The sequence below is a fragment of the Anoplopoma fimbria genome, chromosome 17 (genome assembly GCF_027596085.1).
Source record: "Anoplopoma fimbria isolate UVic2021 breed Golden Eagle Sablefish chromosome 17, Afim_UVic_2022, whole genome shotgun sequence".
NCBI lineage: Eukaryota > Metazoa > Chordata > Actinopteri > Perciformes > Anoplopomatidae > Anoplopoma > Anoplopoma fimbria.
This window is the reverse complement of record NC_072465.1, coordinates 23,617,819-23,630,029: the sequence shown is the minus strand read 5'-3', so window position 1 is coordinate 23,630,029 and position 12,211 is coordinate 23,617,819. Positions and strand designations below refer to the sequence as shown.

The 12,211-nt window shown below is 44.0% G+C and overlaps 1 protein-coding gene across 1 annotated transcript in view; it reads right to left on the bottom strand.

The window, feature by feature from the left end:
• The window catches only part of LOC129105829 (membrane-associated guanylate kinase, WW and PDZ domain-containing protein 3), a 124,861-nt gene that overhangs the window by 25,795 nt on the left and 86,855 nt on the right, over positions 1-12,211 (bottom strand). Inside the window, exons 3-5 of the mRNA XM_054617036.1 lie at positions 9,046-9,165; positions 3,050-3,256; positions 976-1,144 (exon numbers count right to left, since the gene is read on the bottom strand). Coding sequence (XP_054473011.1) covers positions 976-1,144; positions 3,050-3,256; positions 9,046-9,165 — 496 coding nt within the window. The remainder of the gene's footprint in view (positions 1-975; positions 1,145-3,049; positions 3,257-9,045; positions 9,166-12,211) is intronic.

Below are 12,211 nucleotides of genomic sequence, written 5' to 3'. Positions count from 1 at the left end.
CAGTTGACCTAAATTCCGTTCCTCATCAGAAAGCATAGAGACTGTAAGACACCTGAACAAGCTAATAACTTATTTACCTGAAGCCTCATCTTACTGTTACAGCTCCTGTTATTCTATATTTCTACTATTGTTATTAACTTTGATTAATAAAAGAAAAGGCTAACTCATTTCCCTTAAATAGCTTTACTCTATCTGGAGTATGTTGCAGTTTTTTAGGATCTCCAGCTGTGGATTAGTACACAGTTGTTGCACTAACATATATTTATGACATCAGGCCATCCAGGACTGACATGTTTATGATAATAAATGAACTGTGAAATAGATTTTGGAAACAGTAAAATATGTGTGAAGAGGATGTTATGGAAGAGGATTTGTTGTACATTTTACAATGTTTCACAGTTCTTGTTGTATGCTGCCTACGACAATCTTGAGAGAGCGAGCCATGAATGCGCTACTTTACATGAAACTTTCCCTCTTCACTGGGACAGAGGTGTGCTGGAAGCCTTCAGGATACTGAAGATAAAAAAAGAACGACCAAGACCAGCAGGGCGATTTTGGGACATCCACATAAATGTTAAAATGTTCCCTTTAATGGCATTTGTTTGTCATAAGAAAAATACCAAATATTGCCAGACCTATATTTGTTGCTCAGTTGCCAGTTTATGAGAAACAGCTACTGGAGCTAAAACGAATGTGTCAAACACGTCATTAGGTGTTGATTCAACCTCGCGATCCATTGGAGGGTGCCGTTTGTGCTGCTGTTGAATTGTTTTAGTAGTTTATAATAATATAAAATACAGAAAAACAGCAAATCCTCATATTGGAAGAGGATGGAACCTACACACGTCTGGCATCCTCATTTGATAAACCACATAAAATGAATTAAATGCCCACTAAAAAAAAGTGATGAATTACAATTGATGTTTTTTCAGCACTAAATGCTCTCATGACTCATTTGTTGTGTCTGTCACTTACTCTATGAAGTAGACCATGCCGGTCTCAGTGTAAGCCATCTCCCAGTTAAGGGGCAGGGGCTCCAGGCTGTCGTCGCGGGGCAGCGAGCTCCATGTACGGAAGTCCATGCTGCTGCTGGACTGGTTGTAGCTGGGCACCGCTTTCCTCCAGTCTGCCCCCTCTTTGTGCTCTGTATGGAGAGAGAGAGAGAGAGAGAGAGAGAGAGAGAGAGAGAGAGAGAGAGAGGAAGGGGAAAACCAGGGAGAGTGGATGGTTAGCCTGCAGGGACACCTGTTTTCATTTGTGCTGCAGGGGAGTGGAGGAAGAGCTGTGTCGCTCCTAGGATTTGCATGTGATGTTGTGTGTGTGTGTGTGTGTGTGTGTGTGTGTGTGTGTGTGTGTGTGTGTGTGTGTGTGTGTGTGTCTGTGTGTGTTCACCAAAGGGCTGTTTTGCATTTGCATGCGCACACAGTGTTAATGCTTATGTATATGTACATGCTCACTCCCTGAGGGTTGAAACGATAGAGCCAGGGACTCACATGAGAAAAAGGGCCATTTGAGCCCAAGGTGATTTCTGTATGATAATACTGTACGGCTGCTCTTCACTTGTACGCTGTTGCCTTTTGTACGGACACCCATTAATGAGAAACTGGTCCACAGTGAACATGAAACATACAACAAAGGCCATCCTAATTCACTTAGCATTTCACACCTTCCCTCAGAAGACGGTTATAAAAGGGGATGAAACGCGAGTTCTATTCATCCCTTTCTTTAGTGCGGCGCTAACCTCCTCACAACAGAGGATGACGCTTAGAGATGTTACGCACGCATTTCTGGGGTGATCGTTCCACCTGAATTTTAGATTGAATACATAATTGTTGAAAATCCAAAACACAGAGTCCCATTTGCAGCATCCAAAAGGCTTTTATTCTTCTTCTGCCTCTCAGATGAAAAACACACACTTTATATTCGATTTAAAGGCACAAACGCACAGAGTGTAAGCACATGTGCTGGAAGTGCCATGTAAACACTTGGAGATCCAGCCTGAGGGCAGAGCCTGACAGAGAGCCGAGGTCATCGGGTTCACAGCGGGGTGACGGCCCACTCAACGGCTCAAGTAAAGAGGTACTTTGTGGGGGAGAGGGGCGATGCTGGGGGCGAGGAGGGAGTTTATGATAAGAACAGTCTGAGCAAAGACAGGGGGGGAAAGCTGCAGTCAAGAGTTTAGAGACTTGGAGCTCACATTTTCCATTAACCTCCATTTTCGTTGGACCATAACTCTGCCCATCTATGGCCGGTCTGAGACTACTCTGCAACAGCTAAGTGGCAGCCATTTGTGACTGGTTTCTTTCCATAAAAAGAAATCCTGGATGTTCGGGCATCATTCTCTGTTTGATTTCAATATGACAGAGCGGTTGGGTAAACAGACTTTGGATTGCTGTGAATCCTTTGTACAGCTGAGCAAGCAGCGTTTGAGCCGTGACTGTCAAAACAATGTTTCGTTCTGGAAAGAAAAATACCATTTTTCAGCTTGGACTGGCCTCCGTGTTAACCTCAATTCTCTCACTGTAAAAAAACCCAGGTATGGTTCACAGTATGTAACCCATTTCAGATGCTGGGCTGCTCTTCTTGGGAGCATTAAGGACAGATTTGCTCCTCAGAGAGCTGAGGAGGATGTCCTGTTTGATCATATGCACTGTGTTCTGACTTTCTCAAGGTGACCTGTGTTGCGTGCACAGCTTTGGCAGTTCAAATTCTTTAATGTTAGATCTGCAAAATACAACAACCTTGAGAGCCAAACGAATGAGAAGTGGATGGGACGAGAGCTTAGTAGAGATGATGAAGCTGCCCAGGAGGAGAATCTTTTAAAGCCGTTTTATGTGACAGATTGAGAAGTGTACAGTGCTGTAGTTTCCTCAAACTCCCATTGGGCCCATCAAACAATAAACAATCCGCAGCAGTGCAAAGTCTTCATGTCTCACAGCAGACAGTGACAGTGACCTAACGTGGCAATCCCGCAACCAAAAGGACAAACAGAGAAAGGCAGAATCTCCATTATTTAACATGACAGCCTGTGCCTTTGACATTTACTGACCGGGCAGTCCATTGACCAGCGGTGGCCTCTCATCGTCGTCTTCCTCCTCAGGGACCACGCTATCCTTCCTGTCCATCTTGCTGACTGAGGTGGTGCGTTTCCTGGGGACCTCGCCACCGTAGTCTTCGTCAAACAGCACCTGATCCACCAGGTCCGGCTGCACCAGGTTGGGCTCCGCCGGAGGCTTCGGGGTCCCGTAGTAGTTACCTAAAAGATGGGAGGAGGAGGAGGAGAGAGAAGAGGAGGATAAACATACTCATAAAATAATGCAACTACAAACAGACAAGGAGCCACAGAAAAGGCATTCAGTAGTGTGCCATGAACTGTATGCGTGTTTATGTGAGGGAAGCAAAGAGATCATCCATTATTCCAATTCCTCTGATTTCAATCAGGTTCAAAAATGAATTCCCAAAAATGGCACCCGCCAACACTCAATGTCGACTTATTTTTATTTTTTTTTTACACGTTTCAGAGGGTTTCCACTTCGGCACAATTTCCACGTCTCTTAACCCCCTCCTTTGTTTCCCCTCGATAACTGCACCACGGGGCTGTCATGACTCATGTAACATTAAAATCACTTCACTTGGAGTTTGCCAGCAACTAATTACACTGATCATTGAATACAGCAATTATCTAAATCTCAGCTTGCTCTTTCCCCCCCCTTAATGAAGAAAAACCTTGTGTTACGGATTATAAATATGCAGTACACTCCGTAAAGAGAGGGGACGGCGTGCAAAACTTTGTTAAATTATTTGCTCATTTAGCTCATGGGGTGATCAATCTATGTATGGCTGGTGAGCGGTATGTGGAACTCAATTTAGGCGTGGAATAAGTAATTATTCAACCTCCATTAGGATTATAAATAATGTGCATACTAATTCACATCCCTGTCATTTATTACAATTATTTGTTCGCTAAATGCTGCTCTGTCAGATATCTTCACGCAATGATATCAAATACTTTTTTCTTAGTAATCCATTTGTTAGGTCAAATACCTACTCGGTTCCTACAATAAGTGATCACATAAGATTGAGCCTACTCTGCTAAATTATGATTTATAATTAGATTAATTAAAGGACAAGGAGACATGCTGCTGGGAAATAGGGATTTCCAGAAATTTAATTAGCCTCCATAAACTCCTATTTTCCATTGGACCACGGTATTTTAGACCTTTGATGTACTTAAGCGTGAACATGCAGATGCTGTACAGTAAGAGCATCATTTATCAGCTCCGGATCTTTTTATAGCTCGGTACAAAGAGGCGTAGCTGACAACGTCTTGCATGCTGGGAAGAACAGAGGCCTCTGAGGAGCACATCACAGACGCTCCAGCGGCTTTACGGCACCGTACCGTACCACTACAACAGCTCCTCTGATAAGTGGAGTGCGGCCTCATCTCCTCAGGCGTGCCAACTACAATGCGAAGCAAACTGGGTTAATGCAGCCACGCTCGTCTTCCTCAAAGCTGTGGGAAGGTTGAGAGGAGGGGAAGGAGGCCGGATGAAAGCTCGCCCCCCTTCCCCCCCACTCGTCGCTCCACTCATCCGCATTTGTCAAAGATGGCTTCATTAACAGGGGTGGCGCCGCGATAGCAGGGAGAGATTGGGTCTGCTGGCTAATCCCCGCCTGTCTCCTGCCGCACGCTGACATTCATCAGCCAGACGCTCCGTCTGTGATTAATTACTTACAAACACGTCTCTTGGCCCCTGATAAATGTGTGTCGCAGATACCGAGGTGTGTGAAAGCAACGTGTCGGGGAAGATTTGTGGCGCCATTTGCCATTTTTAAATTGGAGGGAGGCCTCATAAGCCGATGAGCAGGGGAGCTTGTCCGACGTTACTTGTGATCCTTCGTGTCGGAGGGTGTTGATGAGCCGGGAAGAGCGAGCCGCCTGCTTTTTTTCTTTTTAAGTGCGTGCGAGCAATTTCATGGTGGCGGAATCAGCCGCCAGTAATGAAAAGACTCCCGTTGTCAAGGGCACTATGCATGAGCTACACAAGGTCATCAGCACGCTTTTATCTTGCCAAGATCAAGAAAACAGACAGCTACACAAAAGTCACAGAGACTCACACACAACCATCCACCCGGCACACCACACATCGCCACTAATGCGTGAGTGCTGCACTCCCACTCACATTCAATTTAATCTCCAGGTCTGTTTCCCTTGCTCGTTAAAATCCAACTCATTATCACAATAGGGATCCCAAAACAACAGATTTTGACGTCTGGATCTGGATTTGACAGAATTTTGCATTCCCTGGTAGCAAATTAGAGATGTCATTTACCAGAGAAAGAAACCCCCTCTATGTACATATTTTTATTTCCTGGCAGCTGCCTCTCCAGTCTTGCACTTCACTGCACTTAGATATGCAGTTCTTGTCCGGCTGCTCTGCGCAAAGAGTATGACCCAACCTGAACCTAGGAGGCGCCGAGACTGAGGAGGGACCGAGAGCCCGGAAAGATGTGCTCTCAGCGCCTGGCGCAGATGGCGGATGTGTTTGCCTGGCAGGCGACCTGGGACCCCTCCGGAACAACATGGAGCAGGCAGCATGTACACTACCAATCATAGAGCAGCCTGGACCCACAGAAAACAGTTTAACCGGGGCTAGTACGCATTCAAGTTGCGTCCTGACCTCTGATCAGCTTATCTTGAGGGATCAACGTGGTCATGGACGGCAGGATGATTGATAAGACAAGGGTGTTTAAGTTGAAATTATACGTACAATTCGTTTAATGACTCCTATGAAATATTTTCTAGGTAGAGAAAAAAAAAAACATTATACATGAACCATTAACATAACGAGCATTCAGGCAAGTCATTTGGGACTATTAGTGAGACCATTATGATTAGCTAAGAACCCCATTAGCTCGGTACCTTGAGTGAAACTCGCTTACTGTTCCCTTTTTAAACTGAAGCGAATTCATGAGCTCTTCACCAGAAGAAATGCAACCCGCGTGACCTATTACGAGAGAACGTTTGTCCTTGTTGATTTTTCCTCTTTTCAAAGAAAAAGAGAAAGGCTGCGCTTCAGCCACAATTAAATAGAGTAAATCTCATCCATAGATCCAATCACTTCCAGCTCCGCCTTCAGTTCACTGTGCTGCTGAGAGATCAACACTCTCTGCCACAGTAGCCGTGTGGCACTTGGTGCTTTACTGGGCTTTAGAGGACGAGAGGATGATGGGGGGGGGAGGGCAGTCGCTATTCCAAATGTTCAGTTCTCTCTCTCGGGGATCGTATTCTCTAACCTGTCCAACTTTTGAGAAGCTAATCCACACATCTGCACGCAGCCAGTCCCGCTTTCTTTGCAAAAGCGAGTTTTCCACTGGGGAGCATGCCTCTTTATCAACCCTCTCTCTCATTCTCTCTATTAGAAGCTCTTCTTCAGTTTACTCTCCATCTCTCCCTCTCTTTCCCACAGTCAACCTCTTTATGAAGGTGTAAATCCCACCTGGCTTCAGCTCACAGATGAAGGACAGCTCGTGGGCGATTTGGCAGCTCCTGAAAGCTGATTTTTGAGTTCTTAGATTTGTTCTCTGTGCAAGTGCATACTCATAGAGTTTGTATGTGTGTGTGTGTGTGTGTGTGTGTGTGTGTGTGTTTTGTGTGTGTGTGTTTTAAAGTCATTGCTGGCACTTTGCTGCAAGGACAACGGATGGGGAGGGGGGCTGGCGCCTCATCACAGGGATCAGAGACCGTTGGAAGAATCTGCCTCAACAAGTGCGCACCTCGCCGTCCATGAATGCACGCACCGATACGTTTTACAAACACACTTGTGCACAACCCGGAGGAAGCCACTCTCAGACTTAAGGCGCTTTCTCGCTGGATGAGGATTTGACTTTATCTTTTAATTCTCCATCCGTATAGGAAGCACGAGAAGCGGCTGAATGGGAGCTAGTGAATGGCGCATGAGAAGGTCCATTGAGGCGACAAGAGGTGGCCCATCAAGCATTTAGAAAAATCCCCCCTCCCGTTTCACAGCAGCCTGGATTTGGAGTAAGAAAGAACGAGCTTAAAGAGAGAGGAAGATTATCATGTTATTGCTATAATCATTGCGCAATGTGCGAGAAATCCTCCGCTCCAATCCCCTCGTGACACAAATACTCTGCGACCGTCTGACTTTCCAAGACCTTTAAATGCAGGGTAAGTGCTTCATTGTAGTGTAAGGCCTTAGAAATGATAAATACTTGGCCATTCAGCTGTTTGCTAAGCTGAAAGATCCCTCCCTGTGTAAACTTCCTACGGGAAACAACATGACTGGGCTTGTCTACTTGCTGTAAAGTATCAGTCACCTCTAGCATGTTTACTGCTGCCAGGTGCAGTTCAAATTAACATATATTTAAGTTCCTTTTTAAGAGTGACGAGAGAAGAGATGTTTTTTTAATGCTTTTAAAAGTTTTGAATGATTGTGATTAACCAAAGCGTACCGATTGTGTCTGTGAGAGAAGGAGTGGAGGGACAAAGAGGAGGCAGGTTATTTGACTAGTTTACATAAGGTCACACCAGGTCCAATCAGTTGCGTGCTCACTCTATTGTGGTGATATCTACTGTATATTGTCAAGAACGGACAAAGACACATCATAAACCTCAATTACATATACAATATATAATAAAATACTTATATGAATATGTATTAAGGGTTAGAGCTTGAAACGTCTGATATAGATTTGATATAAATAAAAGTGCTAGAAGAATGCTAAAGTGCTCAGACTACAATGTATGGATTTTTGCTGACGTACGTAAGTGAGCGTACGCAGTTTGGCAATCGAAGTGAAATAGCTTGTCAAGCTATTTAAGGGCATTGACACAAAATATGCCTAATGTAACCTAAACAAATCCATGTGCTATTAGTGAGTGGGTTGAATACATTAGCCAGTGGTTCAATATTTAGTGGCAAGATATAAACACATATTTGGTGGAGAAACCTAACGTGTAACACCAGTGAGACATAATGAGCATACAAGTCACTAGATGCTTACAACTATATAATCTGTGGTCAAATACAGACCCTCAATTACCATGACATAGACTCAGAGTAGTGAGATTATTGAGTTTTAAAAAGGGCGCTACAAACAGAAGCAATTTTGATCAGTCCAGTGGTAGTCATGACGTTTTAAAAGCTTAAAGCCAAAGACACAGCTGGTGTTTTGGCGTAACGAGTGACCGTGGTAACTGGTGACTCTCAGGCACATGTGTTGTAGTTGCCTGTAGTGACGGCAGCTTGAAAACACCAACAGAATGTAGGTCTACTCGTAAAAGTACATTTTAAATACATACCAATTTGTGTTTATAACCTACATTAATTTACATTCGGCTGAAACTCACCAGTTAACACGGTGACACGTTAACTTGAAACACCTGTTGCTCTGAAACCGTAGTAAACCTGTCAAAATTCTGTAGAACCTGAGTCCGCTGCTGGAATATCGATTCTGACAACCGAACATGCAACAGCCTGACATTTTGATGCCGTTAACATTTTAATTTAATGTTTAAAGCTTGCTGATTCGTCTGGATGGGAAAAATGCCACTGCCGTTGCCAACATGCCTGTGCATATTTTTGGATGTTGTCGGCTGCAAAAAGTGTACTCTTTGGTAAATGTTTAGTTCAACCCCTGCTGACAAAAGAAGTTACACCCTCTCGTCCTGATTTCTACAGTATGTCCACTATATTTAAATATAAAATCTGCATACTTCAGCAGACCCGTTCCACATACAGTATGGATTAACAGAACAGTGGAGTTCATCTGCAGGGCGGCGAGTATCGCCTCTAATCTGACTGTGACTTTCAACAAGTCTTTAATCATCTGTCACTGATCAATACATTTCGTCCCGCTTGTCACATTCCTCTAGGCAGGCTGTAACTCACAATGACTGTGAATATCAAGCTTACAGTCACTCCATTATGCAGAGCTGTCAGGGCTGAATGATGCACATGAATGAATGCGGCCATACACATGCAGGTTTTCTCATATTCTTAACACAGAGGTGACACCCACCATCGTAGGTCCCACTCTCCAGCAGAAGTCCACTCTCCTCCAGGATCCTGAAGTCTCCAACACTGATGAAGTTGTAGTCCACTCCTGGCACCTCCGTGTCTCGAGGAATCCGTGTGGTGCCTTGGGGAAAAGAAATACAACAAGAAAAGAAAAATGCATAAAATGTTTTAGGTAAGAGACATACATGCTTTTAGATAAATTTAAGTAATGTAAAATCATTCAATGCAATGAAAGGACTCTGGTTGTATTCTGCTTTTTTGTCGGAGAGCCTTGACACTGAATTGAGAAAACTCAGCTCCAGCTCTTTATTCAAGTTAAACGTTTTATTTTACTACATGCTTTTAAAGAAGATCTTCAACTGATTTCCCTCGTTGACTATTCATAAGATACAGAGGATTCAGTTTCGTAACAGGGTTTTTTGTGATTTGTACAAGGCTTCAGCACATTTCTCACAAAGAGTGGATATCTCATTTTGGAACGAAAAACAGAAAAAGACCTTGGTGCCACCATCCTGTGAAAGATGGATAATTGATGAGGCGGTATTCATTTAATCCTCTAGGAGTTACTGCAGCTACAAGTCATTATTGGGAGGGTCTTGATGTATCTACTGGATTACAGCTGAAATGAAGAAAGCAGCCGAGTAAACTGTGGAGATGAAAAACGATGGAGGCAATCGGTTTGGGTCACCTCCAGGAGCGGTTTAGGTTCACTCTCACAGAGTCAATGCAAATGACGCATTCTGTGCAGATTTTTGCTCAGCCACAGTCGATTTCAACACTGATGGCAGTTTTTTTCTTTTCTTCTCCCAGTATGAACATCGACAAGGCACAAATGGACACCAAATGATTACATTAGCATGAGGATTATGTAAACCATATTCCATGAATAAATAAGTAGGACTGTGCTATTATTGCACCCAAGGCTAATTAAGTGGCGTGCCACCAAACTTGTGAAGTCCATAGAATAGGGACAGGGAGGCAGGGACAGCAGTTATTTATTACATGGGAGGCTGAACAAAACACACAGCATGGACCTCATCAGAGCTACATTCCATGGCAATGTCTGTCACCTAAATTTACTGCCGTCCATGGTTATGTGGCAGATTCACTCAGTCACTCGGTCAGTCGCTCGGCCCGGTGAATCCTTTTCAGGGTCGTGAGGAGGACAGTGTGTGTGTGTGTGTGTGTGTGTGTGTGTGTGTGTGTGTGTGTGTGTGTGTGTGTGTGTGTGTGTGTGTGTGTGTGTGAGGACGGGAGGAAGGCTGACAAACACCAGCACAGGCCACCGGTCGATTTCAGAAAAAACAGGCGATTTAACATTTTCAAATGAACCTGACTTTAGTGTCAGAGGAGATCAGAGCAACGGAGGAGCCCTGCAGCAGAACGGACAAGGAGGAGCTGCAAACAGAGAGACAGGAAGAATATCTTTATGTGAGATGAGTCAGAAGGAGAGGGATCGGGATCAGAGTTTAATTACTTTCACGCAATTTGACCCTCACTGTGTCTGCAAACAGCATTTGATTCATGTTGGCTATACATTACAAAATTGCTTATCCGTTTGATGACATTTGTTGCATTAAACCTTAAATAGCAGATTCTAGTCCAACCACATGGGATCTCATTTAAATATGGTGTTGCATACCCCAAGTAGCTTCTTGACCCTCGTAGGGTCTGCGGCAATAAGCAGCAAAGTCTCTGTACAGATCGTTGTGGCCCGATGGCCTATTAAGTAACTTTCTGTTGCCGTCCCCTTTTGTTTTACCGCTCTCATATTTTCTCGCTAATTGGACGGTGACAGCTTCTCTGCACCCGAGCAGCAGAGTAAAAGAAAAAAAGAAACAAAAAAATAAATCAGAGAAGCCTCCTTCCACAGTGCGCCTTGATATCGCACCACACTTTCAGCAATTGACATTGCGTCGTGTGTGAGAATGCTAGCCTCTGCTGCTTCTCATTACCAACTTGTTTGCCTGACCGCGCTGGCTCCGGTCACTCAAAAACGTCCCCTGTAGCCCAATTACTTGAGCCACAGTTATGTACCTGCCAAGTTCTCCCTAAACCATCGTCCCGAATGTCACACTGATGTATACCATGATCCTCCTATTGGGGATCAGTCCCTGACAACATAATGAGGGCTTGCTGAGCTTTGACGGTCCATCCGACTGAAAGCAACAGAAATTTGTAACACGCTGTCGCACTTTCCATTTCAATACAGGCGTTAGTGCTTTGAATATGCCTTCAAACAAACTGTTGCAGACTGGTCCTTCAAACAAAATGCTCAGTATATGTTGAAAGAGGGAGCAGTCAATGCACTGCAGTAAGTTAAACCATAAAAGAGGTGGGGAGTTGCTATAGAGAGGCCTTCAGAATACAAGTTATACATAGTATTGGGTAATACAACAGGGAATGCATTCGTGTAATACAGAGGTTACAGCATTCGGAATATTAAAACATTTGGGGAAATAATCGAATCGTTTTCTTGCCGGGAGTAAGATCAGTGGACACTCTTGTGTCTCTGAACAGTAAATATGTATCAACAGCCAGCATCCAGTGTGCTTAGCTCAAAATCTGCCCGCCAGCACTTTCAGAGCTCACTAATTAACATGCTATACTGTATCTTGTTTGTTAAATCTGAGCAAAATGCGAAACGCAGAAAGGACAATTTCAGAGGTTCCGCTGGTTGCTGGGCAACCAGATAATGACGTAAAGACTTGTCACTTTGTGCTCTGCAAAATAAATAGTCCTGCATATAACCCACATTTTCAACAAAATTTTTTTTTCCACTTTCACAGTTTTTTTTAAACTTTTGGACAGAGCCAGTTTCCCTGTTTCCAGTCTTTATGCTAAGCTAAGCAATTTGTTGCTTTGTATTTACCAGACAGAAAATATTGAGATCCCCTCATCAAACTCTTGGAAAGAAAACATATTTCCCAAAATGTCACACTGTTCCTTTAATTTCACAGCCATGTGTGTCCGTCTATCCCGGACTGAAACAAATTGTCACTTTAGTCTTGCAAGGTCTCACGCCTGTGCTCCGCTGAGACCTATTTTTTCGAAACTGTCTGGGCTGAGAGGATGTCACGATGGGAACATCAGAGCTAGTCAGACAGAAATGGCAGGCCATAAATTTACCATGATGATTCCGTGCATAGTTTTATTGTTGGGACTTT